The 11,845-nt window shown below is 40.1% G+C and overlaps 1 protein-coding gene across 1 annotated transcript in view; it reads right to left on the minus strand.

Annotated features, from left to right (window-relative positions):
* Window positions 1–11,083, minus strand: part of LOC129404384 (uncharacterized) — a 45,919-nt gene extending 34,836 nt beyond the window's left edge. The window contains exon 1 of the mRNA XM_055136756.1: window positions 10,611–11,083. Coding sequence (XP_054992731.1) covers window positions 10,611–10,792 — 182 coding nt within the window. The 5' untranslated portion in view covers window positions 10,793–11,083. The remainder of the gene's footprint in view (window positions 1–10,610) is intronic.
* Window positions 11,084–11,845: the final 762 nt, after the last annotated feature.

Raw genomic sequence — 11,845 nt, forward strand, 5'->3', positions numbered from 1 at the left:
ATTGACCAGAATCCAAAGACTATCCACAGAATGGGAAAGGATATTTACACAATACCCATCAGATAAGGGGTTGATATCAATGGTATATAAAGCACTGGTTGAACCCTACAAGAAGAAAACATCCAACCCCATCAAAAAATGGGGCGAAGAAATGAACAGAAACTTTACCAAGGAAGAAATACGAATGGCCAAAAGGCACATGAAAAAGTGCTCTGCATCACTAATCATCAGAGAGATGCAGATCAAAACAACCATGAGATACCACCTCACACCACAGAGACTAGCACACATCCAAAAGAACAAAAGCAACCGCTGTTGGAGAGGATGTGGGGAGAAAGGGACCCTTCTTCACTGCTGGTGGGAATGCCGACTGGTTCAGCCCTTCTGGAAAACAATTTGGACGATTCTCAAAAAATTAGATATTGAATTCCCATTTGACCCAGCAATACCACTGCTGGGAATATATCCCAGAGAGGCAAAAAAGTACAATCGAAACAACATCTGCACATGTATGTTTATCGCAGCACTGTTTACAATAGCCAGAATCTGGAAAAAACCCGAATGCCCCAGAACGGATGACTGGTTGAGGAAACTTTGGTACATCTATACAATGGAATACTATGCAGCTGTTAGAAAAAAGGAGGTCAAGTATTTTGTAGTTAAGTGGATGGGCATGAAAAGTTTCATGCTGAGTGAAATGAGTCAGGAAGAGAGAGACAGACATAGAAAGATTGCACTCATCTATGGTATATAGAATAACAGAGTGGGAGACTATCACCCAAGAACTGTAGAAATAAGTACCAGGAGGTTGACTCCATGGCTTCGAGGCTGGCCTCACGTTCCGGGGAAAGGTCAACTCAGAGAAGCGATCACCAACTACATTGTAGTCGAAGGCCATGTGGGGGAAGGGAGTTGCGGGCTGAATGAGGGCTAGAGACTGAGCACAGTGGCCACTCAACACCTTTATTGCAAACCACAACAGCTAATTAGAGAGAGAGAACAGAAGGGAATGCCTTGCCACAGTGGCAGGGTGGGGTGGGGGGGAGATGGGATTGGGGAGGGTGGGAGGGACGCTGGGTTTACGGGTGGTGGAGAATGGGCACTGGTGAAGGGATGGGTTCCCGAACTTTGTATGAGGGAAGTATAAGCACAAAAGTGTATGAATCTGTAACTGTACCCTCACGGTGATTCTCTAATTAAAAATAAATAAAATTTAAAAAAAATATATAGAAAAGCATGAAAATAAACTTTGTAAAATGAAAAAAAAAATTTAAAAAAAAACAAAAAATAAATTAATTTAAAAAACAACAATAAATAAATAAATAAATAAAAACTACACTAATTCGTTTTTCACAGAGGCAATAATGCCATTTAAGTTACTGGAAAATTGTTGAATTGTTTGTGCATGTGTTTGTTATTACTATAGACCAGGCACAATTGTGTAAGGAATTAGAATTGTATATATTTATAAAAATGTAATTATTGTAATTATGTGCCATACTAACTTTGGTCTAGGTATCAATCCTGTTTTTCACATCATTGTAATAGAAGCAAATGTATATGAGTGCTTTTCCATAAAAAAAAAAATAAAAAATAAAAAATAAATTAAAAAAAGACATATTAAAAAAAAATTTAAAAAAAAACAAAAAACTATATTTTTAATGCAATTTAAGCCTCCTCAAATATTTTTCTTTAAAACACCCTAAGGCATTTTCTCTGTGTCTATTTATAGACTACAAAATTAATAACTTTCATTTCCTTGATTTTTTTTTTTAGGGGAGGGCACTTCCAATGTTGTTTAAGAGTTCAGCGAGCTGGGGACGTTTCCCGTTCTACTTGGTCAGTCAGGACTAACAGCTTCACGGTAGGACACAGGTGCCTGTGCTGCCCAGAGGCTGTGGCATTATGCCAACAGAGGCTACCCCGCAGCAGTGCTCAGGGGAGCCACGCAATGCCAGGAATCCAGCTGGCTAAGGTTCATGCCAGGCACTCACTCCGTAGCTCAATTCTTCACCATTTTCGCTGAGGCACTGGCCTTCCCGCATTATGATGCTCTTTGTGCATCTTTCCTGCACTCCCTCCAGCACCACTCCCCCCACCAGTGTCCCCAGGGCCCCTGCCTGCTCTGTAGACAAAACCTTCAGTTCCAAAGGCTTCAGCCATCTGCTGTCCCATATCTTTCTTCATATCCTACACAGACAAGAGATTTTTTAAAAAAATACATTTCTAATGGAGGTGGGGACTCCTACATGCATATAACAGAATAGAACTAAACTACTGGTATTACACAGAATTGTAAATCATTAAGTTGGTAAAAAATCTATTTTTTTCAAAACTGAATCTGGATATTTAGTCCACAGGATGCAAAGATGATGAGCACTCCCTTGTTTTCCTTGAGAAAGTAATTATACACATACTGTCGCCACTGTCTGTAGCACTGTTGTCCTGTTGTTCATTGATTTGCTCAGTGGGCAACAGTAACATCCCCATTGTGGGAACTTGTTGTTACTGTTTTTGGAATACCAAATATGCCACGGGTAGCTTTCCAGGCTCTGCTGTGCCAGCAGGATATTTTCAGTAGCTTGCCGGGCTCTCCAAGAGGGGCAGAGGAATCGAACCCGGGTTGACTCATGCAAGGCAAATACCCTACCTGCTGTGCTTTCGCTCCACCCAATTTCTATTGTCATCAGTTTTGTTTTGGCTTTGTGAATGTTTGGTATAAATTTATTCAAATATTCAAAAAGCCAAAACAAAACTGATGACAATGCAAAAATAAGTCTTGTGAACAACATAATGACAACCTGTGTTTTAACTTTGGGCTCTACTCAAAGCTGCTAATAGTTAACCACAATCACATACAAGATAAGGAATAGGCCATTAACATATTTTGGGGGGCATAGGATATAAAGAATTTAGGTTTCAGGCTTCTTTATTTCACTGGGCAAGGTAAATACAAGTAATATTAGCTCCCTCCTTACTTAGCATCGCTGCTTTGAAATATTCCATAAAAAAAGATGAATCTGATTTTAGTGAAATTTCCAAATAGGCTGAATGCTGATGAGTATATTATACTCTCACAATATTGATCTCTCATCAGAGTTCTCATTCCCAGGGACTACGGTTTTATCAGGATAGATGCCCTATGCAAATTATGATGGCAAAGATATAGCAGAAAGACCCGTTTCTTAAAACCTTGCACTCAGTGAAATGTTACCGATATTCTCTAATATTTGAAAGAAGGCGAAATCTTAACTTTGCCTGTATTGATAGAGAATTATTGGTCAATCCAGTCTTTAAGCCCACTCTGATGGCAAGTTGTGGAAACTTAACCATTTCAACCTTTACTTATCCTTTTCACGGGTTCCTTTTGTTATCTTAATGTATCGACTCATCGCAGATCATGAGGAACTTGGACAATGAAAGGGAATTTAATTCTCTAAGAATTATAATTTTCTAAGAAGTTAGAGGGTTTTAATTCTCTAATTACCCTTAGCATACATGACGCAACGGCATTATTTACGTGCTGCTACATTGTCAGCTGGTCAGGAGCTACCATTGTGCGAAATCTCCCTTCTCTGAGCTGCTCCGACATTCCGAGGCTGACAGCCTGTGCCACGGTACCTCCAGCCCAGCTGACTTGGGTTCTGTGCATCTCAGTGCGAGGCTCAGCTTTCAGACCTGTCATTTCGGGAGGCGTCTCTGCCACTGGTATATTTATTACTCTAATGAATCACCCATCCCACTTGATTGTCACAACCTGCTGAGGAGGATTCCTGGTGTCACTGTGCCGGCCTCCGCTCAGGCTCCCGAGGTGACCCTGCTTCATCTGGGACAGCCGGGAGTTGTTCATGTGTCAGGCTGTCAATCATGCTGTAGACAAGCCTCTATCGAGATGCTGGGAGCCACTGTTTCAGAGCCTCCTCATTATCGATCCTCTGTTTCTGTTTGCTATTTAGCGTCTTGTGTAAGTGACTCTGAACTTCTTAAGAGACAAAAGGTCACATCCAGATGGATTCAAGTTTTGTAGACGGTTATAAGGCTAGTTGTCTTTGGAGACTTTAATTCAATACATCCTCTAAACCTAATTTCTTAAGCACATTTGATGCTAAACTATCCTCAGCATAAAATTTCTATTTATCATATTGATCTGAAAGGCAAAAATAAGAGAGCAGATATTTTCACTGATTTAAATCTACATATTAAAAACACAAGTTCTAGGAGAAATATGTTAGTAACCTTAATATTATACACAAACACTTTAAGAGATTGAAAAATACAGATAGTATGAAAAAGACAAACTTAATAGCTATAATAATCTTAGTAATATAATTTGATTTATGATGTGCAAATCAGTTAAGCATTTTTAATTTTTCAGTGTTCAAAAATGTAACTAATATAATCTGATGAGAATGCATTAAAAATTGTGTCACTTATGTTTTGTGGGTACATTTATGTTTCCTCCAATAGTATTTATAATACTCTAAAAATTAGTATAAAATTAAATTCTGGATTTTTCCTGTACTTAATCTGTTGTGTTGACTTCAATTTTGTTGGTAACTTTATGCTTAACTATTTTCAATGTATACTGATATAAAAATAATAATAAACATAGTAAATTTAGCATATCAACACTAGCTACAGAAATACATATGGGTGTATGAGAACATTTAACATTTGACTCAAAAGGTACCTATCTAAATGACATAAACTCTAGAAATTTGTGGGGATTTTCTGTGGTAAAGCTGGTCGCATTGGCACCTCCTTTGGCCGGCAGGGTCAGTTTCAAAGAATGAGACAGAGGCTATACTGTGGCTTCTCTGGGTTGCAAGCTAGACTAGACAGCCCCTCGGCAAGGGAGCAAACACAGTTTCTGCTCCCACCCAGGCTCCCTTTCTGCAGACACAGGAGCGATTGTTTACGTTACAGCTACGTTGAGAATAGCAGGTACATTAAGAGCCAAGACTGGGATATTTGCAGGACTGTAGCCAGAGGGTAACAAGCAGTAAACACCTCTAAGGTCTAACTGTGGGTCAGGATATTCTATTCTCTTGTAGCAGGACTGGCCCCTCCTTGGGCTCACTCTTGCAGCCCTCATTGTCTAAATGAAGCTAAACTTTCATTTCACCCAGGGGACTGTCTTGACCTTGGGGTTTTTATTAAGAGGACAATTTTCCACAGAAATTTATGATTTGATGCTGATCCACACAAATTACATTGTGCTAGAATAGAATATTGACTCCAATATAACCTCTAAATGTGCCCAATTGTTTATATTAAAGTGACTAGTGGGCAAAAGATTGCATTATTGAAACTCTAAGGATGAGGATCTCACAAATTTCTAAACCAGTGATTAATATTATGAACAAGAAATCTAAGAGAGAATATTGCCATATGTTGTTTGAATATGTGCAAATTTAGCAAGTATAAAATTCAAGGTCTTAACAAAACTCAAAAATGATTTTTTAAATTTTCTCATAAAGTATATGCAAAAATCAGAATTTAAGAATAATAATGAAACAAATTGCTAAGATTTCAAAAATTGCCTTGATAAACCATGTCTTATAATTAACTGCCTTTATAAAAGCTTGCTGATGTCCATAGTACATTACCTTAAAATAAAATTTTTTAAATACGTTAATGAATATTTAAACAAAACTACTAAGTTTCCAATTGTTGGCAGGAAAAATTGACCAAATCTGCTTGGTCATGATTTTATTTTCTAGAATCTGTGGGTTCAGAATTTTCTTCTCTGATGACCCTAATGATATCAACCCGAAAATAAATGTCTCACTCCTATGCCCATCTGATCCTTGATCTCATGAGCTTCCATTAACAAATTTTATCTTGGGGAAGAAACATGGAAGCATTGTATCTTGAAAATAATGTCAACAAACAAATGAACTGAAACAAATGAGGCAAATATTCTACTTTGGATGTGAATTTCAGAAGTATTAATATTCATTTTTCCAATGATTCCAGTTGTTTTGGAAGTGCTTAGTAACTTAGAAGCAGGAAAATACTTGAACTTAGTTGTTTAATTCTGGACCTTAGAATGGTGTTTTTATGAAGTCAGAGCTAATGTAACTGGAGATAAAAAATAAGGAAAAATAGAGTCAGTGTGAAGACCAAGGAGGACAAAAAGGCAATAAATAGAGCCAGGCATTTCTCCAGCGCTAAGAACTGAGCCCCTCCACAACCCAACATTTCTATTTCTTGGCATCTATCCCAATGGACCAAAATACTATTTTCAAAAGACATTTGCACTCCTATTACAACACTATTTGCAATAGCCAGGATCCAAAAATAACCTAAGAACCAAGAATCAATGAGTAGATAAAGAAACTGTGTCTTGAAATGGAGACAGTGCAGTGCTTTAGGCTTTTTTCTCGTGAGCTGCTGATTCCAGTTTGATCCCAGCACCACAGATGGTTCCCCAAACATTTCCAGGAGTCATTCCTAATTACTGAACCGGGAGAAAGCCACGAGCACTGCTGTGTATAACTCAACTCTCTCCATCTCAAAAAAAAAAAAAAAGACAAAGAAATAGAATTAAGGAAAATCTGTGGTCTTTGTACACATGATGACAATGTATTACTCACGTATTAAAAAAGATGAGATCATGCAATTTGCTGAGACATGAAATTAATCGAAGGGTATCATGCTGTGTGAATCAGCCAGAGGAGAAGAACAAATACAAAGTGGTTCCTTTCATGTATGGGACATAAAGAAACCCAGTAAGGGAATAACGAGTACCAGTGGCGAGGGTGGCAAGACGGCTGGCCCACAGAGCTGTTGTTAAGGGTGCAGGGGCAATGGGAGGGGACCTTGGGACACTGGTGGGGAGTCACTGCCACTGATGGTGGCTGCGTCACTGGAGCACTGTGTGCATGAAACTCCATCATCAATGATATTATAAATCATGGTGCCCCCATGAAAAGGGAACAAAATAAAAGCTTAAATACAAAAATGCAATATAACTCTTCAAATAAAAGAATGGCTCCAGGGGACAACCATAAAACAGCCTTAAAGAAGGTAGCTAAGAAAGATGAACAGTCACAAAAGCATTGAACAAATTTAAAGAAACTCTACTAAACACAGAGAAGTCTAAGATAAAAAAAAATCCACAAGAGTCCAAGGTAGTTTCACTAAAGAGATATAAAATATTTTTAAAATCCCAGAGATGGAATGGATAAAGAATGCACTGAAAGAAATTCAACTTAATGAGGAAAACAAGAATAGATGCAATTCCATAGTGAAAAGACCATCAGAAAATGCAAATAGAATCAAACCAATGACTTAAGTGGGAGAGCATAAGGAAATAAGAGCAGAAAATAAGGAATTATATGGAATGTAAGTAAGAGCTGACAAGCACAATAGCTGGAAGCCTTTTGTATGATAAAAGAGATGAGTTCATAAAATGGAGGAAAACTCTTCACTTTTCAACAAGTGTTATTGGATAAACTAGATTTTCACATGCAAAAAGTGAAACTTGGCTACTAATTAACACCATGTATAAGCATTAACTCAAAATTAATGACAGGTATCATACTCCAGATTTTAAATATATAGATTAAAAACCTGTGTGATATACTCTAGAACCTCAAGATCTAAGATGAGTTTTGAGTCTCAGTTCTAACCACAAAGCAAACTAAAGTAGGATTAAATAAATGGAACAACATCAAACTGAAAAGTGTTTGTGGGGCCAGAGAGATAGGGCAGCAGGTAAAACGCTGTGCTTGCATTGCTGGAGACTGATCCAGGCTTGATCTCTATCCCAGGCCCCATCCTTGGCACAGCCCAAGGTCCCCCAAGGCCCACCAGTAGTAACCTCTGAGCACAAAGCCAGGAGTCGGCCTTAAGCATTGCATCAAAACATAGCAAGGAAAATCAATTTACACAACAAAAACAACGCCAGAAAGGCAAAAAAGACAACCCAGCGAGTGGGAGAAGATATTCGCACGTCACATGCCTGGGAAGACATTAATACCCAGAATATGTGGAGAGAACTGAGATACTTTCACAACTACCACAAAATAATTATTCAGCCCCATCAAAAAATGGACAAAATACATGACATAACACTTCTCCAATGAAGATATGCACAATGTCTAAAGATACATATGCAATGCTCAGCATCACTTATGATTAGGGAAATAAAAATCAAAACCACAGTGAGATGTCACATAATGCTGGCGAGAATGGCATGTATTAAAATTTTGAAACAACGAATGCTGGTGAGGCAGTGGAAAGAAAGGAACCTGATATACTGTTGATGGAAATGTAAATTACTTCTGCCATTCTAAGGAATGGCATGGCAATGTTTTAAGAAAAAATGAGAACAAAAATGCCATGTAATCCATGGGTTTAACTAAAGGATTTAAAAACCTACAAAAATGATATTTGTAGCTCTATGTTTACAGAGTCATTATTTACAATAACTAAAGCATGGAATAAATTGAAATTCCCATCATCAAATGACTGGATAGGGGAATGGGGGTATATATCTACTGTTGGGATACTGCTCTGCCATTAAAAATAAAATTGTGCCTTTGGGGGAAAAAAGGACTCACATTCGAAAAAGTTATGTTAAGTAAGGAAGTGAAACTAAATTGCCTTCATCCACAGCAGAATGGAAAACTAAGGCAAATGGAAAGGTTAAAATCAACAAAGCTAAGCCTTATACTCAGTGACAACTGAGGGAAAGGGAAGGTTGGAAGGTAGGAACTTGGGGGATACTGAGATGGACTTTGGTTCTACAAATGGTGAAAACCACACACATATAGAAGCAGGAACTATACTTTGGGATGTCATAATACTGTCAACCAGTGATAAATAAAAATAAACTAGAAAGTCATAATGATAACAAAAAACAAAATAGTACGTATCTTTCCTGAGGTACTGACTAAACAACCAAAGACAGACAAGCGCATAATTAAAACAGCAATGTGTAGCATTATGACTTTATTTTTGCAAGAAGAGAGTTCATGGATGCATAGATGCACACAACACAATGATCATACTGTGAAATATTGCTGATGATCCTTTCCAGTTATTCTCAAATGACTTCTCCTTGTTTCTATGCCCCTATTTGTTCCTCCAGGGAAATATTCACTATATTGTATTTTATCATCCATAAGATTGGCTCCTTCACTGGACAATTAACTTCTTGAGAACACAAACTAAGCTCAGTTCCCTTTTTTATTGTCTGCACTCCGAGCTCAGCTCCTAAAGTATATTTAGTAAATGAATGGATACAGCAAAGGGCACTAGCTGGCCTCAGCTGCCTTCAGTTAAGTCAAAAGCCTCCTTAAAGCACTACTCAATTATTCTGTTCTCCAAATTACTGAAACCTTGACAAATGGAAACTGTAATGTGTGATTTAAAAAAATAAAGTCTTCTTTTCTATACTACACATACTAGCCAAAATTAAATTTCCTGAATTTCTTTCATAATTTCCTCTCACCAGTCACTGGAATTATTTCCAAACAGGAGCTCGTTTTTATTGTATACCCAAGTCCCGTCTTGTTGCAGACAGCTTAAACTATCATAGGATCCAGCATGCGAAACAAAAAGTGCAGCCCCTTAGCATCCCTCCCTCCCAGCAGGAACTCCTGCCACCAAAGCTGCCTTCCTCTGCTGACTCATTCTGCAGAGGTAGAAGGTCCCAGCACAACCACTGCTCTACAGCCGGTTCTTCTTGCTACTGCTGCATTTTTTGGTTTTGCAAATGCAGTGATTTATGTCAGCCCGATGTCGTTTTCATAGCGCGAGTAGCTGAGAGGTTGATATGGGTCTCACTGGACTAAGATTATGGCCTCAGCCCAGTGGCATGCCTCCCTGGACTCACTCGAAGATCCTCTTTGTTATGTTTCCCAGCATCTGGATGTCGGCTGTGCTCGGTGGAGCACGGTTCCTTTCCATCCTCCAAGCCCCGTGTGGCAGCTGAATTCTCATGCTATGCCACTCAGAAAGTTCTGCCTCTCCCTTCATTTCTAAGGACCTACACGACTTCACTGCTTACATCCAAATAATTCAAGACAATCGCTCTATGTCAAAATTTGCCAATTAGCCAATTTAATCCAATCTACAATCTTAACTACCCTTTGTCAAGAGCGTAATGTGTTCACAGATGCCAGGAACTTGGAGGTGAGTATTCCTACGAGTTTGTATTGTTCCTCCCATTCCCTTTCCTGCTGAGGTATCCACCTGCCTGGAACCTTGCCTGGACAAGCCTTCCAGTAAGGAACTTCCGCCGACTGCAGAACCATGCCAGTAGGAACCAGGGAACGAAGGAGTTTTTACCTTATGCCTGAAACCAGGGGATTCTTTAACACTGGGATTTGTTGTGGTCCTTTAGAATATTTTACACTCACTGAGTTAATATGGTTTACAATGTTGTTAATTTGATGCTTTATGTAAGCACCGTTACCACACCACACCACACCACACCCACCACCAAAATGCCAATATTCCTCCATCACTGTAGTTCTTTCAAGTGAAATTTTGTATTCTGAAAGAGAGGAGTGACTTAGAAAACGCATGTTTATGCTCCCAGGACAAGCTCACATCCCTCCACACTCCTTAAGAGAGATTCAGAGGAAGTTGCTTACCCGTTATTCTTTGACTGATACCTCCCGCACTGCCAACGGGGTTGCTTGCATAGAGTGTTTTGGCTCTTCCTGGTTCCCATAGAGACTTCCTCCGCCCCCCTGTGGGGTTTCAAAGCTGTCAGCTGCTCTCTGTCCTCACCACCCCATTGCAGCTCTGTTAGATTCCTTCCCAGCGCTGCCATCAGAACAAATGTGTCAGCACTTTGTAACAGATGGTTGCCTTCGACAGTGAGCACAGCCTCTTAATATATCACACAGGCTTCAGGAAACGCCGGGCACACAGCTCACAGACAGGCTGGCTGCACTGGGAGGTTCAGGCGAGGGAGAACAGTGGCTCCTGGGACTCTGGGGAAGGAAGCCGAGGACGAGGAGGGGCCAACCAGAGCAAGTGATGCTTCCTTCGGCTGGACTCCGCCAAGACACGAAGGTCACGATGGGGCGGCACTGGGATAAGGCTCACTCCTTATCAACGATCTGGCAGCATGACATAATTAAATTAGTGTATCAATTAAATACATCATTTCTTAATAAAATTAACACAAGCCTAATATAAATTAATCAGTGGTTCTCAATAGACTCCCCCGCCAAATTCCTCGGAAGTGCGTGAATTATTCCATGTCGTCACTGAGTAGCCGGGCTGAGCTGGGTGGGCTGGGCCCGAGGGAGGTGGGGATTTTGAAATTCGTGAGACCTCCTGCACAAGAAAGCAAGTTCCGAGAGTAGCTTGAGAACAGAATCAGGGAAGCTGGACTGATGAGGGAGGGAGGGGAAGGCAGAGTCCCCCTGCTCTGAGAGGAGACTGCCCAGCCAGCCTCGCCTAGGCCCACCCGGTCGGCCCAGCAGAAACGACCCCCTGCTGCCCTGAACCTGGGGACCCTCAGAGCACAGGCTGGCATGAGACTGATCTTTGGGAGACTCAGAAGGAGATTGGAGAATGGCTGCCAATGAGAAAACAGATGTTTGTCTTTTTTAGAAAAAGAACTAATGGGCAAGACAGAGTTTGAGGGAAAGGGATGCACCCCAGGTGTGGGTGCAGGATTCAAGGGGAGAGTCCCACAGGCCTGGGGGCACAGGTGTCACTAACCGTTATCTCATCCTACGGGAGAAAGACTTGGACAGGCACTAGCATGAGTAGTATGATTGGGTGGTGCTTAAGTTGCACACACATATGAAAGTCGTGCTTGCTCATACATCACATGTGTCATTAGCATTGGATTAAGGACTTGTAAGTTAAT

Source organism: Sorex araneus, chromosome 4 (genome assembly GCF_027595985.1).
Source record: "Sorex araneus isolate mSorAra2 chromosome 4, mSorAra2.pri, whole genome shotgun sequence".
Classification (NCBI taxonomy): Eukaryota; Metazoa; Chordata; class Mammalia; order Eulipotyphla; family Soricidae; genus Sorex; species Sorex araneus.